Here is a 27,354-nt window from a genome sequence, read left to right as displayed (position 1 = left end):
AGTGTAAATGTCTGTAAATGTACTATAAAATCATATCTTCACAGATAGAAAATGTTCCTTTTGACTCCCAAAAATCCACCTGCTGCCCACTTCTGATATTATCACCACCTAATAGTTGTAAAGAACAAGATAAGAATTGGTTGTTAAAGCTTCACCAGGGGGTGGGCCCCTCCTCCAATGAGAAACTGATACTCCAATTTACAAATACATCAACAATGGATGAGTGCTGAAGGAGGGATATTTGGAGGGAAACAAGAGTCACACAGAAGATAGAGAAAAAGTGACAGAGAGAAACAAGGGGAATGACATCAGCACACAACTTCAGAGAGACAGACTGAAACCTTTATACACCATTATTGTTGAAGGGAAGGTCTAAGGAATCCAATACTAATCATACCTCTATTGGAGAGTAATGTATAAGTGTTAAATTTAATTGTATCTAAATATATCTATGTGTGTATATGTATATAGATTGCTATAGGAAATGTGGAGAGTTGGGCCAATTGAATTCTGTCTCAATTTTAAGAATAACATAGAATAGAGCATACCTCTGACCATAACTGCAGAATGGGTCACAGGTCTACGCGTTAGGAGATATTAAATGTTATCTTCATAATTGTAGTATATTCACAACATCCTACTCTTAAAACATGCAGCCTAACGTAGTATAAATCTGAATGTGATTATATTTAGATATTAATATTTTTAACTTTATTATTTCCTTGATAAAGTATTGTGAGTAGTCAAACTGTAACAATCAGAAGCTTTGCATTATAGTGGCATATTTATTTGGGATATTGAATGGTGTCATATTTTGATAGAATACTCTAGACTATAAATTATAGATCTTTGTCAGTAGTTTCTATTTGAGAACATTGCCTGTAACTGTACATGCTACATGATATATACCTGATTTAATTTATGGTAAATGTTATGTAATAGGAACTATTGATTATTAATTGATTGATTAAATATTGCAAACAGTATTGATTCTTTGTTTTTACATTATTGAATTCTAATCATTTATTATATTTAAATACTATATGCCTGTGGTAATTATATACTATATGCGCTAATGCCAATATCTAATTTGGGAATTAGAATAATAATATTGAATAAACACTCCTGTATATAAGTCACTGTCTTTGTTCAATAATAATTTTTACAGAGGGGCAATAGTCCAGCATTTGTGTTGTTTAAAGATAATGAGGGTAGGCATAATAAACTTTTAAATTGTTTATAATTAAAATATATATTAAGGGCTAGGTTACAAGTGGAGCACTAATTTATCACACACCACGTGATAACCAGCCATTACAAGTGGCTGGTTATTGCTACCGCAAGCTCGCCAGTATTACAAAAGTCACCATAAAACTTTATTTTGTTGTGCGATATGGTGCGGTAAGCCCCATACCGCACAATAAGAAAGTTCCGATTTTCCCCATAGAGATCAATGGAAAAAAAATGGAGAAAAAAAAATGTCGATCACATTAACGCATTCCCCCATTGAAGTCTATGGAGAAAAACATAAATTATGCTTACCTGATAATTTCATTTCCATCGGTCTGAGGAGAGTCCACGGCTTCATTCATTAATTGTGGGAATACATAACCTGGCAGCCAGGAGGAGGCAAAAACACCCCAGCCAAAGGCTTAAATACCTCCCTCACTCCCCTCATCCCCCAGTCATTCTGCAAGGGACAGTAGGAGAAATATCAGGGTACAAACGGTGCCAGAAGAAAAACAACAATTGAGGTCCGCCCAACGGAGCAACGGGCGGGAGCCGTCTCTTCTCAGACAGATGGAAATTAAATTATCAGGTAAGCATAAATTATGTTTTTCATTTTAATCTCAGGAGAGTCTACGGCTTCATTCATTATTTGTGGGAAACAAATACCCAAGCTCTAGAGTAGCAATGCGTTTCTCAGCCCTTCAGAGGCTGTTTCCTCAGGCTATACAAGCATGACAGACCCCCACAATTCTAGCTGAGAGTCAGGAACCGGGAACAAATTTTTAAACGAAGAAGAATGGGAGAAAGAAGAACCAAGCCTCTCCCATTCATTCTTAATTCTATTTGCCATGTTAACGGGAACCGGGAAAGTCTGGGGAACCACCCTGTCCTTGTAAACCTTATCAAGCTTAGGAATAGAAGGTTCTTCAGGTAACTTCTGTTCCGGAACCTCTACAGTAACCAACACCTCCTTTAATAAAAAGCATAAGTTCTCCATCCTAAACCTAAAGTCTGGCTCCACCGCAGCCGGAGGTTTAGAGGCCACAGATTCCGACCCATAGAGAGAGAGTCCTCCGAAGTCTCTGAGTCCGCCTCATCAGTGGATAATATATCAGATACATCCAGCGGAGTAGATGACCCCAGAGAAGGATAGCAATGTTTAACCCTGCGCTTAGCAGGGCGAGGTAAAGCACTGAAGGCTGCAGACACCACCGTTTGCAACTGATCAGCAAAATCTGGTGTCCACAGGGCCCCTCCTGCAGGAGGATTAGTAGTGCACTAGGGAGCTGCATGTGAAATTGGAGATTAATGTAGGGAACGCACCTCGCGGGGCGGAGACCCCTCAGAATTGGACGGCTCAGTGGTACTAAACATTTTATTCTTTTTAGATATCATTATTTATCAAGGCATGTGGAACATAGTTGAGCAGGTGGATATACCGTAGCCTCCTCACAATAAACGAGAAAAGAGAGAAGAGGCGCCAAATGGTGTGTATCGTTTTGAATTCAGTAGGCCTTGCCCCCAAATAAAAACTACTTACAAAATTTCCAGCACTTGAGAAGTGCCACATATGCCTTCTGAACTGTTAGCAGCCGTCCAGCTAGCTGAAATGTATCAGAACTGCGTCTATACTGTGCTGTTTAAGACAAAAAAACACAAAAGTGCCACAATAGTGTGTATCAGTGTGATCATATGATATAGCGCAACAAATGTAATGTACTCACAAGATGTAAGGCACTTGAGAAGTGCCACAAGAGCCTCCTGGACACTTGTCAGCTGTCCAGCTCACTGATAGCATCGATCCCAGGTTCACTTGTTCGACTTACACATGGGCTCCAATGCAGCACACTTAGATCTCCCTGCAGCTCAGTGTTCAGATAAGTGCAAGTCTGGCTACCAATATTGGGTGTGCAAAGTTGCTAGAAATAGCCGTGCTACTTGTACTGATTAGTTTAAAAATATATATTTATTAAAAACAATGTTACACTACGCGTTTCTCGGTTACTTAGACCGCTTCCTCAGGTGTAATTTCAGATACAAAGTAGCAAAATTTTATAGCCCCATATCGGCGTCTATCCCGACCCAGGGCGCATGCGTGAGCAACTAAAAAAACCTTAGCCAATCAGTGCCTAAGTTCGATTTGTCTCTGATGTAATAGGTTCTCACTAGGGGGCTTGGTTAATGACGTGCCCGCTATCGTCTGTGTGATGTTTATTATCGGCACACATGATAGTTTTAAACTGAAGGATAAACAAATCATAAGTTTTGTATTACCAAGTGGTACTGACTCCCTAGTATTTATAGTGTTAACTGTTTTTGGCACCAATTCACTAGAGTTAGTTGATCATGCATTTACATATAGTAGAAAATTAATATAAAAACATACTCAAAATACAAATGTTATCACTCTTGTCTAAACATCTATATGCATTATCTGATTTTAAAACCGCTGTGATCGGACAGATAACCATATACTAGAATGATAATAAAAGTTAATAATATAACATAAAATATAAATTATTCTAAAGTATAAACATAAATCAAATGATATATATCGAATAAATTATAACATGACTGTAGCTATCATTGACAAATATTGCAACTATTAATATATAGGTCTTATATTTTAATTAAAAGCGGCCATGTCTATATTTTCGTTTAAGCCATGGGGTTGGAGAGTCTTAAGCTTCCAAATCCAAAATGTCTCTCTCTGTCTTAGATGGGTTAACCTATTCCTACCCCATTTGGGAGCAATCTGTTCTAATGGAAAAATATTAAAAAGATCAGTTTGTCCGTCATGACAGTTTTTACTGTGTCTTGGAACACTATGGTTGGCCACCCCATTTTTTATATTTCTATTGTGTTCCCCCCATCTCTTTTTTAGGGGTCTTGAGGACCTACCAATGTACTGAATTCCACATTGACATTCAAGGAGATATACCACATAACTTGAATCACAAGTGAATCTAGAATTTATTTCAAATTCTTCCTTTGTGGAAGCAGATTGAAATTTGATCCTATTGCCTGAAGTATATTTGCAAAGACCACAGTTCGGTCGATTACATCTGTAAAAACCCCTTTTGCCCATTGGCCAACTATTTGTGGTAGTTCTTGTGTTGCTCCCTTTAATATATTTCTTCATTACCACCTTGCTTGGTGCTAATTTTTTTTTTAGTGTAGGAGCTCTCTTGAAAGTGCAGATAGGGAACTCTTCTAAAATGTTTTTAAGAATGCAGTCATTTCTTAAAATATACCAATGTTTGCACAAAATGTGTTTAATTTTATGATGGTTGCTATTGAATTTGGTGATAAATCTTAAATTGTTAGATTTGGGCTGTGTATTTGTGGATTTATTAACACTATTGCCATTAATATTCATAATGCCTTCATTTTTCTTTTTAAAAAATTCCTCTCTATCTTTAATCCTAGCTTTTCTATAGCCTTCTTCAATTAGGACTCTTGGGTATCCTTTTTCTAGAAATCTTGATCTTAGAGTCTCTGCCTGATCATCATAACTATTTAAAGTAGTACAATTTCTGCGTATCCTGGAAAACTGGTTATACGGTATATTTTTAACCCAGGCTTTGTAATGATTGCTTTTATAGTTTAAATAGCTATTTGTATCAACTGATTTGAAATATGTTTTGGTGGTTACTCGTCCATTTGCATCCCAGCTCAATATTAGATCCAGAAATTCTATGGAGTTCTTATTAATATTTGATGTTAATTTAAGGCCCATATTGTTGTTATTTAAAGATATAATAAATTCCTTTGCGTATCAGTAACAGGTCATCAATGAAACGGCCATAGTACACCAGGCCTGCCCCCAAAGGAGACTTGTATATATAATTCTCCTCAAATTAACAGAACCTGTGATTGCCAACACCTTTCTGGAATGAGATTGCGGCCTGGAGATTATAAATACCTCTGAGAGTGTGGACTATCATATTACACATTGTTAAAGAGATAGTTTATTCATTATAGCAAACTATATCATATGAAGATACTCTTAACCTAACAAGTTTTAAATTTATTTGTAGGTTGTTCTTTATTACTGTTCTTGTTGTATTATTGACAATATTTACAACTTTTTCTATGACAGTTTTGCAGCACTTTTGCACATTAGTACTGGCGGAACATTGCTAGTAATTAAGGGCGCCTCTAATTTTATTTCTATTAATTTTCATTTGATGATTGCTGGCTTTTGTTAGAGAGCGACCATAGAGATTTAAATATATATGTTATACACAGTATCACCATATACTCCATAGTTGTATTTCACTTTGAATAGAATATATCTAATAGTTTTATTGGATATTACAAGGCTAATTTATAGATTACCTTATGTATCACAGCTAACACACTGTTGTTTTTTTACACAGCACAAATACACTCTTTTTTCTTCCTTGTTTAGAAACTTGCATTACAATGCAAAGCAAGGAACAAAGAATAAATTTTCGACACACACTTAGCAATTTAGACACTCCACTTGAGGAATTATCTAGGGATGACGAGGAACTCACTTTTTCACAGCTTCTACATAAACTTGAAGAAGCTTTAAAATGTGAACACAGACACTGGTGGGATATTGATACTTTGAAAAAATATAAAGCAAAAGGTCATATACCGAGAGGATTAAGGTTATCCAAAGTGTGCTCATTCACACAAGATAATGAACTAACGATTAAATGGCAAGAACAACTTACAAACTGTTCACTAAAATTGATAGATCTTTTAATAGAATTCAGAAGCACTCTTTTAAATAATATTGAAATTGAGATAGAGAAATTACAATCACTATTAAACAAATACGAACAACATCCAGAGTATACTGCTAAAATCAAGGAAGTCACAGAAAAATCTGATGCATTCCAGAAAAAATTAATTAAAATAAAAATTAAAAAATTAGCAAGAGATGAAAAAGATTACCTGGAGGGATGTATTTATAGAACTCAACCAACAGATAATATAGATGTAACAACAGAGCCCAATATTGAGAGCAATCCCATACTGACAAATCAGAGAGACCAGTTAGCGGTCAGTTCCCCAAACTGGAATAGGGTAAACTATTACAAAAAACCTAAAGATAAGAAGAAAAATATAAACTACAAAGGGAACTACAATTTCAAAAATGGAAATTATTGGCAAAATAACTACCAATCAGGGAATAACCATAGAAGAGATTACGTGGATAAAAGTAAGGGATCAGAAAATCATATGGGGAATTTTTACTCCAATAACTATAGAAAGAGAACTGAATCCCCTAATGTTTACTATGAATATAGAGAGCCACAGAGTGGCAATTCAATGAAGGAACCTAGAAATTATGAGGAACAGAATAGATCACAGAATAGATCTCATCATACATATAATCATAGATTAGACAATAGGGGAGATTTTTTTGAACCTGGAAATACTCAGGTTTTTCAGATGCACAAACAACAAAATCCTTTTCAGTCGAATCAGAGAAGGTTACCCATGCACCTGAAACAATTAGACAGAACACCTATAAGAGAGGAATATATCCCAGTGTCAACCCCAAGAAAAAGAAGCTACGCAAGCGTGGCTGCAGAGGTAGAGCAAAATCATCCAAAAAACAAAAACTTGCGAAAATGAAAGAAGGTATCTTTAATTTATCTAGTCACACCTTAACCAATGAGGAGATCTGTATTTTAAGCAGAGGACTTTCATTTTGTCCTTCCAACAAACATAATATGTTTGAGTTGTTTGTTGACCTCAATAGGTTTATCAGAAAGTTAAATTTACAAAGATATTTTTGTGATAAAAAATTAAAGTCATCAAATCAATTGCCTATCATTACAAATGACATGCCTGAAAGACCTACTAGAGATATTGTTTATTGTGAACCTGAAGAATTTTGTGAATCACTGTTCGATGATTACATACATTCTAATCTAGCACCCAGTTCCAATTTTAATCCCCCTACTACATGTCCCAATATTACTCTTTTTCAAAATCTAGTGTTAGAAGAGTTTGGAACTATGAACCTTGAAATCAATAACTATAATTTGAATAAATTTGAATACAAGGCTCTGGCCAATTTGGCAAAGAATAAAGATATAGTCATTAGGCAGGCGGACAAGGGGGGAGGGGTGGTTCTACAAGATATGTCAGATTATATTGCAGAAGCCGATAAAATTCTGTTAGATCCCTGTTATTATAGGGAATTGAGTTTTAATCCCACATTAACATATTTGGCTAAACTCACCAAACTAATAGATAAAGGCTTTTCAGAAGGAATTCTAAATAAAAAAGAGAGAGATTATTTGATACCCATGTCACCCAATTTGGCTTATTATTACCATCTTCCGAAAATACACAAAGACCCAAAGTGTCCACCAGGGAGACCTATTATTTCTGGTATCGGAAATCTTACTTGCAATTTATCCGAGTATGTAGACACCTATCTGAAAAAACCGGTTATGGGTCTAGAATCTTATATCAAAGATACTCCAGACCTTATATCGAAGATCTCCAAAATTGAAAAAGCAGGGCGAGATCTCATCTGGTGTACATGTGATGTATCCTCTTTATATTCAAACATCTGTCACAATCTAGGCCTAGAAGCAATAGATAAGTTTTTAAAAAGAGATCAATATCTACCGTCCAAACAAAGACAGTTTTTACTAGAGGCCATATCTTTTGTGTTAAAACACAATTATTTTGTGTACCAGGAAAGGTTTTTTTTACAAATCAAGGGAACGGCCATGGGCACCAGGTTTGCCCCCAGTTTTGCGAATCTTTTTATGGGGGTATTTGAGGAGAATTATATATACAAGTCTCCTTTGGGGGCAGGCCTGGTGTACTATGGCCGTTTCATTGATGACCTGTTACTGATATGGGATGGCACTGAAGACTCCGCAAAGGAATTTATTATATCTTTAAATAACAACAATATGGGCCTTAAATTAACATCAAATATTAATAAGAACTCCATAGAATTTCTGGATCTAATATTGAGCTGGGATGCAAATGGACGAGTAACCACCAAAACATATTTCAAATCAGTTGATACAAATAGCTATTTAAACTATAAAAGCAATCATTACAAAGCCTGGGTTAAAAATATACCGTATAACCAGTTTTCCAGGATACGCAGAAATTGTACTACTTTAAATAGTTATGATGATCAGGCAGAGACTCTAAGATCAAGATTTCTAGAAAAAGGATACCCAAGAGTCCTAATTGAAGAAGGCTATAGAAAAGCTAGGATTAAAGATAGAGAGGAATTTTTTAAAAAGAAAAATGAAGGCATTATGAATATTAATGGCAATAGTGTTAATAAATCCACAAATACACAGCCCAAATCTAACAATTTAAGATTTATCACCAAATTCAATAGCAACCATCATAAAATTAAACACATTTTGTGCAAACATTGGTATATTTTAAGAAATGACTGCATTCTTAAAAACATTTTAGAAGAGTTCCCTATCTGCACTTTCAAGAGAGCTCCTACACTAAAAAATAAATTAGCACCAAGCAAGGTGGTAATGAAGAAATATATTAAAGGGAGCAACACAAGAACTACCACAAATAGTTGGCCAATGGGCAAAAGGGGTTTTTACAGATGTAATCGACCGAACTGTGGTCTTTGCAAATATACTTCAGGCAATAGGATCAAATTTCAATCTGCTTCCACAAAGGAAGAATTTGAAATAAATTCTAGATTCACTTGTGATTCAAGTTATGTGGTATATCTCCTTGAATGTCAATGTGGAATTCAGTACATTGGTAGGTCCTCAAGACCCCTAAAAAAGAGATGGGGGGAACACAATAGAAATATAAAAAATGGGGTGGCCAACCATAGTGTTCCAAGACACAGTAAAAACTGTCATGACGGACAAACTGATCTTTTTAATATTTTTCCATTAGAACAGATTGCTCCCAAATGGGGTAGGAATAGGTTAACCCATCTAAGACAGAGAGAGACATTTTGGATTTGGAAGCTTAAGACTCTCCAACCCCATGGCTTAAACGAAAATATAGACATGGCCGCTTTTAATTAAAATATAAGACCTATATATTAATAGTTGCAATATTTGTCAATGATAGCTACAGTCATGTTATAATTTATTCGATATATATCATTTGATTTATGTTTATACTTTAGAATAATTTATATTTTATGTTATATTATTAACTTTTATTATCATTCTAGTATATGGTTATCTGTCCGATCACAGCGGTTTTAAAATCAGATAATGCATATAGATGTTTAGACAAGAGTGATAACATTTGTATTTTGAGTATGTTTTTATATTAATTTTCTACTATATGTAAATGCATGATCAACTAACTCTAGTGAATTGGTGCCAAAAACAGTTAACACTATAAATACTAGGGAGTCAGTACCACTTGGTAATACAAAACTTATGATTTGTTTATCCTTCAGTTTAAAACTATCATGTGTGCCGATAATAAACATCACACAGACGATAGCGGGCACGTCATTAACCAAGCCCCCTAGTGAGAACCTATTACATCAGAGACAAATCGAACTTAGGCACTGATTGGCTAAGGTTTTTTTAGTTGCTCACGCATGCGCCCTGGGTCGGGATAGACGCCGATATGGGGCTATAAAATTTTGCTACTTTGTATCTGAAATTACACCTGAGGAAGCGGTCTAAGTAACCGAGAAACGCGTAGTGTAACATTGTTTTTAATAAATATATATTTTTAAACTAATCAGTACAAGTAGCACGGCTATTTCTAGCAACTTTGCACACCCAATATTGGTAGCCAGACTTGCACTCATCTGAACACTGAGCTGCAGGGAGATCTAAGTGTGCTGCATTGGAGCCCATGTGTAAGTCGAACAAGTGAACCTGGGATCGATGCTATCAGTGAGCTGGACAGCTGACAAGTGTCCAGGAGGCTCTTGTGGCACTTCTCAAGTGCCTTACATCTTGTGAGTACATTACATTTGTTGCGCTATATCATATGATCACACTGATACACACTATTGTGGCACTTTTGTGTTTTTTTGTCTTAAACAGCACAGTATAGACGCAGTTCTGATACATTTCAGCTAGCTGGACGGCTGCTAACAGTTCAGAAGGCATATGTGGCACTTCTCAAGTGCTGGAAATTTTGTAAGTAGTTTTTATTTGGGGGCAAGGCCTACTGAATTCAAAACGATACACACCATTTGGCGCCTCTTCTCTCTTTTCTCTTTTTTGAACAGAACCTGTGATTGCCAACACCTTTCTGGAATGAGATTGCGGCCTGGAGATTATAAATACCTCTGAGAGTGTGGACTATCATATTACACATTGTTAAAGAGATAGTTTATTCATTATAGCAAACTATATCATATGAAGATACTCTTAACCTAACAAGTTTTAAATTTATTTGTAGGTTGTTCTTTATTACTGTTCTTGTTGTATTATTGACAATATTTACAACTTTTTCTATGACAGTTTTGCAGCACTTTTGCACATTAGTACTGGCGGAACATTGCTAGTAATTAAGGGCGCCTCTAATTTTATTTCTATTAATCCTCACAATAAACACAGGCAGTAGATTTAGGCAACGAGGGAGTACCCTCTAAGGTATCAGTCCTCCATAGCTTGCCCTTTAATATAGACAATAGAAGAAAAAATAACACCTTTATACCCCCTATGGCCGGGGCACTCACCACCTCTGATGAACCAGGCCTCAGAGAGAAACCGCTTCTTCTCCTTACACCGCACGGTCAGAAAAAGGGCAGCTATTGAGGCCACACCCGGTCACATGGAGTGCCATGCAGGACCGCCCCTGCAGCAGGAGCTAAGAGCGCCAAATTAACCAGCTGCGTAGTTATCTAAAAGTGAAAGTAAAACCTAAATGTTCACACATATGCCAGAGCCTCATCTCACATGTTGCAGCATAAAAACATAATAAAGCAATCATGTATAAATCCCCCCTGTTCAATAATCCCCTTCCAGAGATATCACCCTTGATTCTATACAGATAAAAGGAGTCACACTGTGACCCCGTTTTCTTGCGTAATCATGTATTAAAAAATGAAACGATCTTACCAGGATCTATGCCGTGTTACAGGAACACGGCCTCTCAAGTTTGACAGTGTTGTAGCGTCGCTCCTCACATGGACTTGAGTGGTAAAGCAGGCAGTGAAACTCGTCAACACTGATGGCTTACAGAGCTGTTAATATGAGTCGGGATGGTTTCGCAGAAAGACTCTCCCTGCATCTCCGGACTCTAACCTTCATCCATGCTCTCACTGAGAAGCTGACAGGACTACTTAAAACTCCATTTCCATTTCAAAGAGTACTACCCTCCATAAGAGACTACTCCGAATCTTCCGACACTTCTCTGCCATCCTCCTGTGACGAAAGGCAAAGAATGACTGGGGGATGAGGGGAGGGGGGAGGTATTTAAGTTTTTGGCTGGGGTGTCTTTGCCTCCTCCTGGTGGCCAGGTTCTGTATTCCCACAAGTAATGAATTAAGCCATGGACTCTCCTCAGATTAAGATGGAAAGAAAGTTGTATAAAAACCTAACACCCTAACATAAGCCCCTAGTCTAATAACCACTAAACCCGCGTCACCCCACATCACCAACATTAAATAAACCTACAAACCCCAAACTGCCGTCCACCCCTCATTGCGACTCCCTAAATAAAGCTATTAACCCCTAAACCGCCGACCCCCCACATTGCAAATACTAAAATAAAGCTATTAACCCCTAAACCGCTGGCCCCCCACATCACACCAAACTAAATTAAATTATTAACCCCTAAACCTAACGCCCCCTAACTTTAAATTAAAGTTACGATATAACTACCTTAAAATAAATAAAAACTTCCCTGTGAAATAAAAGAAACCTAAGCTTAAACTATAACAAAATCTAACTTTACTATTTTAAAAAATGCCAAAAATAAAAAACCTAAATTTGAAATTAGCCAATTGGATGAAAACTGCTTAAATCCTATTGGCTGATTTGAACAGGGATGAATATTGAAGATAGAGCCACCTGGAAGAAGACCTCCACTGCCAGACTTCAGGAATGGTGAGTACCTATGTCGGGATTTTTTTAATGGGCAGTAAAAGAGCGGATTGCCCATACAAATGCCCATGGGTAGGTTAGATTTTTTTAGAATTAGTTCTTTTTTATTTTGTGGGGTTTTTTGTTTGCACTGTTAGGGGGTACTTTGTATTTTTTTAAAGTATAAGAGCTGTTAAACTTAGGGTAATGCCCTACAAAAGGCATTTTTTTAGGGCTATTGGTAGTTTAGTGTTTAGGGGTGCTTTTGTTTTGGGTGTTTTTTTGTTTTTATAGGGGTATTAGATTAGGTTTATTTTTTTGGGATAATTTGGTTTATTTTCTGTAATCTTAGATTTTATTTTTTTTTCATAATTTTAGAGTTTGTTATTTTTTCGTAGTGTTAGGATTTTTTAATTTTGTAATTTAGATTTTTTATTTTTGGTATTATTTTAAAATAATAATGTTAGGCTTATTTATAGTTTAAGTTTAGATTTTTTATATATAGGTAAGTTTTTATTTATTTAACGTAGTTATATTGTACCTTTAATTTAAAGTTAGGGGGTGTTAGGTTTAGGGGTTAATAAATGAACTTAGTTTGTTGCGATGTGGAGGGCCGGCGGTTTAGGGGTTAATAGGCTTATTTAGGGAGTCACAATGTGGGGGTTGGCGGTTTAGAGGTTAATAGTTTTATTTAGTGTTAGTAATGCAGGGGGTGGCAGATTAGGGGTTAATACTTTAATTTAGGCAGTCTCGATGTGGGTGAGCGGCAGAATAGGGGTTAATAGCTTTATTTTACTATTTGCGATGCAGGAGTTGCAGTTTAGGGGTTAATAGGTAGTTTATGGGTGTTAGTGTACTTTGTAACATATTTTTATGAGTTTTTTGTGAAACATTTTTGTTTTGCAAAATCCATAACTACTGGTCTTTGATTGCGGTATGGATCGTTGCAGTATAGGTCATAACTATTGCGTTAAAGCTGTAACGCGTGACTTGTAATACCGAGTAGCTGACCATACCGCACGCAAAGGCCATTTTTTAAGTGCTACAGCTGTAACGCAAAACTTGTAAGCTGGCCCAAAAATTGTAGCATCTTTATTTCTTAGTATTTAAAAGTAGTTATAAGTGGCTAAAAGGTGGCAGCTGAGGGGTGTTAGAAAGAAAACATCCCTGAAACGTGCCTTTATATTGCGATCTATGGAAACTGTGTGTTCCCTGTAAATATATATTTATATGCTTATATACATATATATTTACGTGTAAATATGTTTTTATACACTATTAACACATCAATATACAGTATATGTATATAATCATGTACATATATATTTATATTTGCTGACTATTGCTGCGCTACTTACCCCCTTTGCTGTGCTAGGTTCTCAGCCATGTCTGACAGCATGAGAACGAGGCTCCCATTGGAGCCTATGGAACCGCACTCTCCTAAGCTCAAGGCTTCCGTGTAATGCGAACGTGACCTCACTTGTAATACCAGTGGACATTAGTGTGTGCTGGTATTACTCAGTTGAGCCTAAATATTGCTTTAGCGTATAGCCCTAAATGGGATCCTTCCCAGGTGTAAGTGGTTAATTGTTTACTATTTTGTAAAATACATCCTAGACATATACTGACAGGTATTTTACTGTGGGGAAGATTGTGTTTGCATTTATTTTCAATATGATGAGTTTTAATGAGTGACAGTTGTGAGTAAAAATACAGTAGGTTGATCAGTGTTAAGTGTAATGAGCTATAACACTGGTGTGTAGGTAATAAAGTTATTATAGTGACTAAGGTCAGAGATTCCCTGATAACTGATTATAGCACCAGTCATTGTGTACCAGTATTGTTCAGTAATTTACTCATAGCAAGCAGTCAGTACATTATAACAGTGTGAGTATGAAACAGTCAATAACAAGTTGCTGCTATGAAAAAGTTGCAGTTATAAACATTTCTCATAACAGTTTCATATAGAGGCTTCAATAGGATCAAGCCAATAGCTTGCAGGGGATAGCATAATGAGCATGATACATGCAAATTACTAAATTAATGCTGGTTCTTCATATGAGGGCTCTTTTGACAAAGAAACAAATATTTGCAATTAATATAAATCAAATGGTAAATAAAATGTAATTATTACCAGTACTGGGAACAGAGTTACAGACAAAATAAGAGGTTTAGTATTAGGTTGCAGGTTGGGATTAGAGTTGATGGTTAGGGTCACATGTAAACTTAAAATATGACAACTCACAATAATATAATTAATATGTGTAAATATGTCAGCACTGTCGTACCTACCGATACTACATACCTGTTGGTTGGATTGAAAGATTCACATTGTCTTGCATGGTTGGGGTGGTACATTCTTGGTTCTGTTTTTGGTCAACTGGAGAAGGTAAAGTCATTGCTAAAGACCAAAAGAAGTCAGTTAGTAATATACAGAAATATATTTTAAATGTATGAACAGTGTTAAGCAAGAACATTTACATTGTTTTCACTACATGTAACTTTAATTTATTTTATAATTCTATCCACAGGCTACATTTGAATGTACAACAGAGAAGAACCAGTAGTGGCTAAAATGGTTAAAATATAAAACAACATTCAAATGTAAAAAAATACATCCTTACCAAGTTTACCATATAGGGGTTGAACACATAAGTAAAGTATTGGGTCCTATGTTAAAAGGATTGTCACTAGGTATTTTACAATACTTTACTGTTGCATGCAATAGTTCTCTGCCACTGGTTAAAAGCAGCATCAACCTCTACAATGAAGTTTCAGGGGCCTATTTATTAAACTGCGAGCGGACATGATCCAATATTGCGGATCATGTCCGCTGCAGATCGATAAATGCCGACAGCGTATGGTGTCAGCATTTATCATTGCACCAGCATTTCTTGTGAACTGCTGGTGCAATGCTGCCCACTGCAGATTTGCGGCCAATCGGCTGCTAGCAGGGGGTGTCAATCAACTTGATCGTATTGGATCAGGTTGATTTCCGGCGATGTCTGTCCGCCTCCTCAGAGCACCTTTGAGGTGGCGGCCTGCAATCATCCTGATCAGATACGATTGGGATGATTGACACCCCTGCTAGCGTGCAGGGCAGCATTACTACAAATGCTTGTGCAATGTTAAATGCTGACAGCCGACAGCGTATACTTGAACTTCATAGACAGATGCATCCAATCATGAGAAAAGGTATTTAAGGTGGCCAATTGCAAGTTGTTGTTATCTTTGTTTCTCCTCTGAAGAGTGGCAACATGGGGGCCTCAAAATAACTCTCAAATGACCTGAAAACAAAGATTGTTCAACATTATGGTTTAGGGGAAGGCTACAAAAAGCTATTGCAGAGATTTAAGCTGTCAGTATCCACTGTGAGGAACCTAGTGAGGAAATGGAAGACCAAAGGCACAGTTCTTGTTAAGGCCAGAAGTGGCAGGCCAAGTAAAATATCTGAAAGGCAGAGGATGGTGAGAACGGTCAAAAACAGCCCACAGACCACCTCCAAAGACCTACAACATCATCTCGCTGCAGATGGTGTCACTGTGCATCGTTTAACAATTCAGCACACTTTGCACAAGGAGAAGTTGTATGGGAGAATGATGCCACGCCACAAACAGAGTCACTTGAGGTATGCAAAAACACATTTGGACAAGCCAGCTTCATTTTGGAAGACGGTGCTGTGGACTGATGAAACAAAGATTGAGTTATTTGGTCATAACAAGGGGCGTTATGCATGGCGGCAAAAGAACACAGCGTTCCAAGACAAACACTTGCTACCCACAGTAAAATTTGGTTGATGTTCCATCATGCTGTGGGGCTGTGTGGCCAGTGCCGGTACTGGGAATCTTGTTAAAGTTGAGGGTTGCATGGATTCCACTCAATATCAGCAGATACTTGAGAATAATGTTGAGAAATCAGTCACAAAGTTGAAGTTACACCGGGGCTGGATATTTCAACACGACAACGACCCAAAATACTGCTCAAAATCTACTCTGGCATTGATGCAGAGGAACAAGTACAATGTTCTGGAATGGCCATCCCAGTCCCTAGACCTAAATATCATTGAAAATCTGTGGGGTGATTTGAAGTGGGCTGTACATGCTTGGCAACCATCAAACCTAACTGAACTGGAGATGTTTTGCAAGGAGGAATGGTCCAAAATACCTTCATCCAGAATCCAGACACTCATTACAGGCTATAGAAAGCGTCTAGAGGCTGTTATTTCTGCTAAAGGAGGCTCTACTAAATATTGATGCAATATTTCTGTTGGGGTGCCTAAATTTATGCACCTGTCTAATTTCGTTTTGATGCATATTGTACATTTTCTGTTAATCCAATAAACCTAATTTCACTACTGAAATATTACTGTGTCCTTCAGTTATTTGATAAATCAAAATGAAATTGCTGATCCAAACACCCAATTATTTATAAATGAAAATCATGGCAATTGTCAGTGGTGCCTAAACTTTTGCATACGACTGTATATATATATATATATATATATATATATATATATATATATATATATATATATATATATATATATATATATATATATATATATATATATATACAGGGCGGCTCAAAATTTCCACTCTTTACTAGCCATTGGCGAGTGGAAATTTAAAGGTGGCAAGTGAAAGTTAGTGTGTGAATGGTATTGTAAGTAGAAAAATTAGCACATTTGCGAAATGTACACTCCTATTGCAGCATTGACAAACACACATTTTGGGGTATGTGCTAAAATGATTATCTGAAGGAATATTATTATATATCCTAGAAAGACAAGGATATGTTATTCCTCTAGGGCAGGTAGGACCACCATCAGTGCTTAGACGGTTACTTCTGAGAGGGTAAACAGGGGCAGAGAGAGAGAGAGATTGGAGAGGAAAAGTTAAATTGGAGAAGAAGAAGAAGCTTTACGAGAGATTGGAGGGAAAAAAAGAGTAAAAAGATACGAGAGGGGGAAAGAAAGAGAAGAGGGTAAAAAGAAAGATTGGAGGGAGGGGAGAAAGATATTTAAGAGAGAGAGAAGGGAAAGATAATTCTTAAAAGAAAATCTCCAGGTCTGCTATGACTATCCATGACGGTCAGCACTCGCTCACTTCAACAACTTCCTATTTCTAACTAGCTGTTGTCTTACCCAGAACCACCAAGTTAATGTTGCTAACTACTATGCACTTATGTTTAATCTATTACTGTATGTAGTATTATTTAATACGTTATAGGTATAAAATAAAAAATATTAAAACTTACTGCACAATAATGTGTTTCACAATTGTTAAACATATGCAAAGAGGGGTTGGAGTAGTGGGTGTGGTGTGGGGCAGGTAGTGGGTAGGATCAGAAGTGGCGAGTAACATTTTGGCCTAGCTAGTAGCTTACGACCTGAAATCCTTAGTGCTTAATGTGATGGGAAATGTTAACGTTTTTGAAATGCTAGACTGTATCTATGCAATAAATAACATCTATGCCCGCAGTTTCTGGCTCACCAGAAACAGAAGTTAAGAAGCAGCGGTCGTAAGACTGCTGTTCCTTAACTTCTCCGCCACCTTTTAGGTGGGGGACTGCAATCATCCTGATCAGCGAATCATTTCTGCCCAGCATTTAATAAATCTACCCCATGATGTTTAAGTGATTATACAATAAAAATGTAACATACGGCACAGTGCCATATGGCTAGCATAGCTATTGGAGAAGAGGTAGAAATGTCAACTCTAAAAAAAAAAAGATCACTTAAACATCATGAATTGAGGTCTATTTTATTTATTGTATAGATACAGTTTAGTGTTATAAAAACACTAAGATTTGCCATTACTTTAGGTGAAAGCAAGAGCTGAGTTTTTTAGCTTGCCCCATTGTTAGGGGTAATATGAACCTGATGGCAGCCATCTTGTTCTTCGCAGCCATCTTGTTCCTCGCAGCCATTTTAGAATGAATAGACTTTATTATACTGGGTTATTATGCAGTGAGAATATTATGCATGTTATGCGTTTCTTTAGCTATTCGGCCTTGCCAATGTACCCTGGCCTAACGCCTAGAAGTAAGATAGCATAAGATAATGTAAACAAGAGGCTTTAGACACTTGGTTGTCTCTGCAGATGGTAGTTTGTTATGACTCTGTAAATATTGTTATGAGAAACTCATGTTCTAGCTTTTCCATGTATTTCTGCTCTGTATAACTGTGTAATATGACGCGGTCCAAACGTGTCATCCCCTTAACCCTATGTGCTGTCTCTGTACGCTATAAGACATGATTACAATGTTCAATAAACATGAATAGCTTTGGATCATAATGCTGCGTGGTCTTAATCTGTTCAGGGAGCTCCTTATCAGATAAATCTGCATCTGCCTCTCGTGGTACCGTAGGCCCCAGGCTTTGGTCTGCGCTGACACCCCCCCGTTGGATTATACACCTTACAATTCTTGGTGTCAGAAGTGGGATTCGCAGAGGGTAAGTTATCGTGGTTTTATTACGCTGCTTTCCTTCTGTGAATCTGAACCTAAATTTAATTGTTTGTATTTTTAAAAGGTGTAATATATGATATAAGGTTAAAGGGGTTCCTGTGGTTGAAGCACAGGTTTGCGGAGGTTAAAGTCCTGCCAGCAGTTGTGATAACCCCTCCAGACAGGTAATCAGTCCTGTGCTGGGACACGACAGGTATTGTGAGTCCTGTCGGTGATAAGCGCGCAAGTAATATATGAATGCCAGTTGACGGGAGGTTCTTTTAAGATAAGGTCCCCCGGGCGAACTTGGCAGTGACGTGAGTAAGTCTCATGTGTGTTGAAGTTTCCCTGATTTATTCCGTTATAGAGTTTTGGTATCCATTTGAGGCTGGTGTTGCTATCTGAAGCTTTGCTTTTGCTTATTTTGCTTTGTTTATTGTGCTGTGCATAGAACATATTAAGTGATTGTGCATTTTATTATTGCTGCTGCTAATATCGCTGTAATTATTTTTGTGTAACAATGGGGTCTGCACACAGCAAAAAATGTGATAAAAATGCTGATCAGAAATGTAATATTAAGTACAAGACTGTGCAGCGTGTACCATCCAGTGCTGGTAAAAATACTGTGCGTGTTACAAACCCTAAGCCAGTTAAAGGGGAAACTCCAAAAGACTTTGTAGCTAGAATTGCAGGACAATATTATGTAATTCCATTTGTGGATAACATGAGTGGGTGGAGCGAATCCTTGTTCCCTCAGGAGCAAAATCCGTTCCCCCGTATAGGCTCCCTCTGTGAACCGCATGTAACTATGATAAGAGGGATGTGTTTAAAGGATCCTGCTTATCAGGGACCAGAGGGCGATCCTAAATGGGATAAGAAATACATGAAGGAATGTGGAGAGGTTTGGATAAAGCTGTCTGTGTTTTGGACTGAATGCAATATCCTGCCTCCACCATATCTGGCTGTGCCCACGGCATCAGCGGCTGTGCCCATACCATCAGCCGCCGTGCCCACGGCACCGGCATTGCCCCCACCTGCCCCGACACTTCCTCCGCCTCATCCATCTGCACTGTACCCTTCGTTGTCTGTGCTTAAGAAAGCACACAGCGTTAAGGAAATAGAGCAGCTGGAAGATGTTGCTGTTGCCACTTTAAGTGCTAGAAAAGGGTTAACTGGTTCTCTTCAGAGCAGTACAGATGCAGGAATGTCTGAAGGGGAGGGGGAGAGAGTGGAATGTCGGGCTCCTGGTAGTGTAAAGAAATTAGCTCTCACATTCCCTAACAGTGTGGGCAAAGAAGGGGGGTTGCAGAGCCCTGCAAAGACATCTAAAGCTGTAAAAGCGAAAGCTGTGAAAACTGCAGCTGTCACAGGTCCCAGTCCTATAGGGAAGCATACGAGATCACACACGCAGGGAGCAGACACTGATTTAGAGGATGATATGAACATAGAAGCACCGTTTTTTATAATCGGGGACCAGACGATGATTCGTCCTCCCGACACAGACCGCTTGATGGATTGGGCATTAAAATGTCCTGATCCTGTAAAGCATCCGATGGGAGCAATAACTTATCTTAGACGGGTGACTAGAGATATGTGTCTGGGTGGTCCAGACTACAGGTTTTTGTTGAATGTGATCACTAAATACACAGATGTGAATTTTACTGAAGTGTGCAAGTTCCTGGATACTAAGTATGATGTTCCAGTGAATGATGATTATGTGTGGAGAGATGCGGCTGTTGTGAGTGTAATGTGGGAGGATGTGGAGAAATTCTTTAAAAGTCAGCATGGTGATCGTAAAGATATTACGAAAGCTGGTGCATGTAAGCAAAAGAAGGGTGAACAGGTGTCTGATTTTCTGAAGAGGTTTGGTGATTGTTGGCGACAGGAATGTTGTTTGGGTACGCAAGGAGAGTTGGCACAACTGTATGTGCAACACTTGTTGAATAATATGCATTTGCAAACTGCGCAATTGGTGAGACAGACAATTTCAGGTATTCATGCAATGAAAGTGGAAGAATTTGAAAAAGCTATAAGAGAGAAAGATGCAGCAGATGTTTTTCGTGTGTATAATGAGAAAGGTCAGGAGAGTATGTTTAATGCGTCAGGTAACAGGAGAGGAAGAAATCAGAATAGAGGGCAGAATAGAAGCTTTCGAGGAAGGGGAAGAGACAGATTTCAGTGGAACGGTGATAGGAGACAAGAGGCACATAACTCCACAGACAGATCTTGCTGGAATTGTGGGTCTTATGATCATTGGCAGCAGGACTGCCCACAGCCTAGGAGGGATAGAAATGATCAGTATGGTGGGAATAATAATTCCTCCCAGAATCCCAGCAACACTCCTAGATATCAGATTCCCTGGACTCATTCTCCTTCCCAGAATCAGAATAGTACCCGCTAGGATTGCCAGCAGAAGGGACTGCTCACATGTTATACTGCTCAGTTGTCGTATCATTGGCAAGATTTACCCTTAATGTCTTTAGTTGTGCAAGGTGTCCCACATGATTTTTTGGTAGATACCGGAGCAACTAAATCTAGCATTTCTGCTAGAGAATACAATGGGCCAGTGACTAATACATGTGAAAAATCTGTTGGCATTACAGGAGTCCCAATTTCGTGTCCCAGGACGCCTCCTTTGGAGGTGTATCCAAACGACAGCCCTTCAAACAGATTTGTTTATGCTTTTCGCATAATACCCAATAGTCCTGTTAATTTGCTTGGAAGGGATTTAATGGCTAAGATGCAAATGTCTGTTAATATTGATTGCAAGGGAGGATTGCATGTTGACACTCCCTGGGATTCAGTTCCGTTGCTGTATGCAGCTGATCCTGAACCTGCCCTTACTAAACAGTTGTACCTTGATAAACTCAGTTTACAGACTCTTGAGAATGTGTTTGAGTATGCCTCACACCCTGACAAAGTTGTGACACAAGCTTTTTACAGACCTTGGATTACTGACCATGTTGAGAAAGAGATGTGGAAAGCACCAGTTAATGCAGTTGTACTTACACCAGATACAGTTTATGTGCAAACACCAGAACATTTGTGGACATGGAAATATGGCAGGAATATTGTGAAAGATCCTAAGGTTATACCTGTACAATTAGAGCCAGATGCATTCACACATGCTTCACATGTCACTAATGACGTGCCAGAGGCACTTGATGAGTTAAAACAGAGTTTATGGGCCACTGGATTTAATGATCCAGGTTTCATTTCATGCACACCATATAAAGCCACTCTCAAACCAGGTGCTAAACCTGTATACATTAAGCAGTACCCTTTGTCTAAGGAAAAGGAACAGGGAATAGCTCCTGTAATTAAGGACCTATTGTCTAAGAAAGTTATTAGACGCACACTGTCACCATACAATACACCTATCAATCCTGTTCCTAAACCTGGAGGTACAGAATACAGATTTACACAAGACTTGCGAGCAGTAAATGCTCTGGTGCAGCCACTTGCACCGATAGTGCCAGATGTTAATGCTATTTTAACAGCCATCCCAAGTACTGCAACTTGCTTTACAGTCATTGATCTCTGCAGTGCATTCTTTAGCATCCCTGTGCATCCCGACACTCAACCGTTGTTTGGTTTTACGTATTTAGGGAATCAATATACGTTTAATCGTTTACCAATGGGCTTTATTGATTCCCCTGCCGCGTACTCAGCTGTAGTTCGTAAGACCCTAGAATCCTAGACACCTCCTGAAGGTTCCACTTTGATACAGTATGTGGATGATTTGTTGTTGTGCAGTGTTGATGAACAGACTTGTAAAACTGACTCTCTCCATTTGCTTCAGCACTTAGGTGATGCAGGGCACAAAGTGACTTTGAGAAAAATGCAATTTTGTCTTCCACAAGTAACATACCTGGGTTTTCTTCTTTCAGCAGGCAAGAGACTGTTATCCCCTGAAAGAGTTAAGGCTCTCATGGTTATTCCTCGACCACAAACAAAGACTGCTATGTTATCTTTTCTGGGTATGGTTACTTACTGCAGGCAATGGATACCAGACTGTTCATATTATGATCATATTTTGCGTTCAGTTACAGGTCAGCATGAACCAGAACAAATCCACTGGACACAGGCTCTTGATAAGGCCTACAACACCCTCAAGCAGGCTCTCTGTTCCGCTCCAGCCCTAGGTTTACCCAACTATAACCTACCATTTCACCTGTATTGCACAGAAGGGGGAGGTACAGCAGCAGGGGTCCTTGCTCAGGAACACGGTCATGGGTACAGAGCGGTAGCTTTTTATTCAAAATTATTGCCAACGGTGGTACAGGGTATGCCAGCATGCTTAAGAGCTACAGCAGCATGCGCTATGATGGTGGAAGCGGCACAAACATTGGTACTGTCACATTCTCTGATATTGCATACATCACATCAAGTCTTGCAAGTGTTAAATAATCTCACTACACAGCACATGACTGCACAGAGAAGGTCAGGCTATGAAACAATTCTCACATCCACTGCAAACCTCACTATCAAATACATTGCACCCACAGGAGGCCCAGCACCTTTATTACATGCATTGATTTCTAAATGTCCTTTAGAACACCCTGAGGCCCACAATTGCATAGACACTGTACACACAGAGACGTCACCACGTCTTGACTTGCAAACAACTCCACTAGAGGAGGGAGAAGTTGTTTTTGTTGATGGGTCATGTTCTAAACCTGCTGATGGTGTTTATCTTACAGGCTTTGCTGTGGTACAGTTACCCGACACAGTGGTTACTGCTGGTTCTCTGCCTTTTGTGTCAGCCCAAGCAGCTGAATTGGTAGCCCTAGCTCAGGCATGTAGAGCGTTTGCGATGAAAGATGTGACCATTTACACTGACTCAAGGTATGCGTTTGGAGTTGTGCATGATTTTGGAGTGATTTGGCAGAACAGAGGTTTTGTTGCAGCTGATGGTAAGAGTATCTCACATTCTACACTGGTACAGGAACTCTTAGATGCAATTAAATTACCACATAAGCTAGCAATTGTTAAATGTAAAGGCCACAGTACTGACTCCACTGACGTTAGACTTGGCAATGATTTTGCAGACACCATTGCTAAGGAGGCTGCGTTTCGGGGTCCACCGCACCCTGACTATCTCAGCACTACTACACAGGAACAGTTACACATGGTAATGATTCCTGCCTTAGCATCTGATGTGGATGTGGCGCACCTACAGTTTGGCGCAACTGAAACTGATTTACAGACTTGGATCTCTGCTGGTCTGACCAAAGGCCAAGATGGCCTGTGGTCAGACGAGGAGGGGAGAGTAGGGATACCACAAATTGCCGCACCATTGTTTATTAGTCATTTTCATGGTTTTGGCCACATAAGTAAACAACAGACCAAGAATCTGATGACATCCAAGTATGTCATTAAAGATCTGTTGCGCATGATTGATAGACAACTGGACAGATGTCTAACTTGTGCCAGAAATAATCCTGGAGGCCTTGTTCATGGTAAACTTGAGCATTTACCACCCCCTGATGGTCCTATGCAGGTATTGCAAATTGATTTCACACACATGCCCACTGCGCGAGGTGGATACAAGTATCTTTTAGTCATTGTTGATCAATTCAGTAAGTGGGTTGAGGCCTTTCCAACCACTCAAGAGAATGCACGTACTGTAGCAAAGATATTGTGCAAGGAAATTATTCCTCGTTTTGGTTGTCCATTACAGATAAACAGTGACAGAGGTACTCCTTTCACTTCACAGATTACACAAATGATTTGTACTATGTTGTCCATTGACTGGAAGTTTCATATTCCTTATCACCCACAGTCATCAGGACAGGTAGAGCGCATGAATAGAACCATTAAAGATAAGTTCAGGAAGGGAACTGGTGGTACATTTACTAATTGGCTTGAACATTTACCTGCAGTATTGGCAGAAATCAGAATGACCCCTAGCACCACTACGGGTTATTCACCTTTTGAAATTCTGATGGGCAGACCTTTTCCAACCCCATGGTGTAAACAAAAAGGTTCTCCTGTGGTAAGGGGAGATATCAATGTTGTAAGGGAAGAATATGTAACTAATCTGATTGAAACATTGAATGGCATCTATGGTGATGTTTCTTCTACTCTTCCTCAGCCTACAGGTATCCCGACACACCCGTTCAAGCCTGGAGATACTGTCTTGGTGAAGCAGCTCCACAAGAATAAGTCGCTGGATCCTCCTTTTGGCCTTCCAACTACTGTGATCGCTGTGACGAGAACCGCTGTCCTTACAAAGGAAGCTCCAGTATGGATCCACGCGAACCGGATCAAGATGGCCCCAGACGACGTCAACCCTGGCCGCTCCATGATTCCATCGAGTATCGAATAGTGTGGTACCTCCTGCCAGCAGTGTTCTTCGCATCCGTGATTGTCATCCTGATCCTAATCTTCAATCCTGGTGCGCCCCTGCACAAACTCAGGCCATTCCCTAGTCCTGGTGCGCCCCGGCACAATGATAATAAAAGTGTAATTGACAATGTCACTAATCCCTTATCCATCCCTCTCACCCGTGATGTCAGAGAGTTGCATATGTCGGCATGGGAAACTGACAATGCTTTTGTTAAAGCTGCCACGAACTTATACAAAGTGACTAATCAGACTGATTCTTGTTGGGTTTGTGGCTATGTCCCTCATGGGGGGAAATGGGGTTATCCATTTGTGGGTTTTCCTATTACCGCACACAATTTGACACAAATGATAAATGATGATACTATGTGGAATTTTACACCAATAGTTAACACTGATAAAGGTTTTGAAAAGGATAGGGTACACTTAGTCAATTGTGTAAACCATGGTGTTATTATGTCCCATAATCTTAATGGTACTAGTTTTCACCCCAGTACACTTAGTCAAATGCCTATTACAGTTGCCTTAATCTACAATGCAGCCACACCAGTTAATGCTACACTGTTAAATATATGGGATGGATCCTATCTTTCTTTTGAGTATATTCGTAATTTTACTGCTAAGTATACTGAACCACACAACACAATTCGTAATTGGTTCTGGCGTAACAACAGAAATATAGGTAAACAGACAGGTGCTTCTCCAGAAGCTAAGAGGAAAAGATTTCCCTCATGTCCTTCAGTTATTAAGTTACCTTATGGTTATTATTGGCTTTGTGAAAGATGGGCAGTTAAAATTATACCATGTAGCCATCTCTCACCTTGTTATTTGGGTTACATATTCCCAGCATTAAGTATTCATGACACACTCCCTAATGCTAAACTGCGAACACGTAGAGCTTTTGATTTTACAGTTAAGACTAGTACTGCCGAGATAGCTACTGCATCTTGGTTTCCTACCGCAGCTGTCATGCGATTATATTATAAGCTTAATTTGTTTGCTACACTGGTAGATGCAGCTTTTAATTCCACTGCAGACGCCATAGAGTCCTTAACTATGCGACAAGAGCAGATCGCTCAGACTGCTCTCCAGAATCGTATGGCTTTAGATTATTTGCTAGCAGCAGAAGGAGGAGTATGTAAGCGCATAGGTTCTTCTTGCTGTGTTTTTATCTGGAACAACACTGGTAGAATACACTATGATCTTGACACTTTGCATGACATTCAATCACACATACGTAAGCAGCCAACAGGTCTCTTTGATGGTATAGATTGGACCTTTGGTCTGAGTTCCTGGCTAGGAGCTCTTGGTATGAAAATTTTAATGGGTTTTGCATTTCTTCTTTTTCTGTTTCTTGCTTTCTTTTTCATATATAAGCTTACTGTGTGTTTGATTAATAAGCTTACCAGTACTCATGCTAACCCTCACCATTCCTTTTTCCATAATGTCACCGCTCAGCCATCTCGCTATAAGGTTCTTTATATTCGTTAAGTTGTTCTAGTTTTTATGTTATTCTGTTAGAATAAAAGGGTGGTATGTTAGGGGTAATATGAACCTGATGGCAGCCATCTTGTTCTTCGCAGCCATCTTGTTCCTCGCAGCCATTTTAGAATGAATAGACTTTATTATACTGGGTTATTATGCAGTGAGAATATTATGCATGTTATGCGTTTTTTTAGCTATTCGGCCTTGCCAATGTACCCTGGCCTAACGCCTAGAAGTAAGATAGCATAAGATAATGTAAACAAGAGGCTTTAGACACTTGGTTGTCTCTGCAGATGGTAGTTTGTTATGACTCTGTAAATATTGTTATGAGAAACTCATGTTCTAGCTTTTCCATGTATTTCTGCTCTGTATAACTGTGTAATATGACGCGGTCCAAACGTGTCATCCCCTTAACCCTATGTGCTGTCTCTGTACGCTATAAGACATGATTACAATGTTCAATAAACATGAATAGCTTTGGATCATAATGCTGCGTGGTCTGAATCTGTTCAGGGAGCTCCTTATCAGATAAATCTGCATCTGCCTCTCGTGGTACCGTAGGCCCCAGGCTTTGGTCTGCGCTGACACCCCCCCGTTGGATTATACACCTTACACCCATAGAAGTCTATTAGCTGAGAGATTTACTGAGACCAGTAGTAAGTAGTTTTTTGGATATTTTTTGGAGGTTGGTTAGGATCTCTGTTTGGATACAGCTTGGGGATTACCTTAGCGCTTGTACACACACCCTTTTTTCACTACAGATTTACTGAGACCGCAATACCCAGATGTTAGCGTGCCTTAAGATTTTGCTTTAGTGCTAACATTTTACTTTCCA

The 27,354-nt window shown here is 38.8% G+C and overlaps 1 protein-coding gene across 1 annotated transcript in view; it reads right to left on the bottom strand.

Moving 5' to 3' along the window:
- LOC128641641 (uncharacterized) overlaps positions 1–27,354 on the bottom strand; it is a 505,331-nt gene that overhangs the window by 313,739 nt on the left and 164,238 nt on the right. Inside the window, 1 exon segment of the mRNA XM_053694177.1 lies at positions 14,545–14,640. Within this exon segment, the coding sequence (XP_053550152.1) occupies positions 14,545–14,640 (96 nt within the window).

The sequence above is a fragment of the Bombina bombina genome, chromosome 11 (assembly GCF_027579735.1).
Source record: "Bombina bombina isolate aBomBom1 chromosome 11, aBomBom1.pri, whole genome shotgun sequence".
Taxonomy (NCBI): domain Eukaryota; kingdom Metazoa; phylum Chordata; class Amphibia; order Anura; family Bombinatoridae; genus Bombina; species Bombina bombina.
Note: the sequence above shows the minus strand (reverse complement) of the source record. Positions and strands in the feature narration are given on the sequence as shown.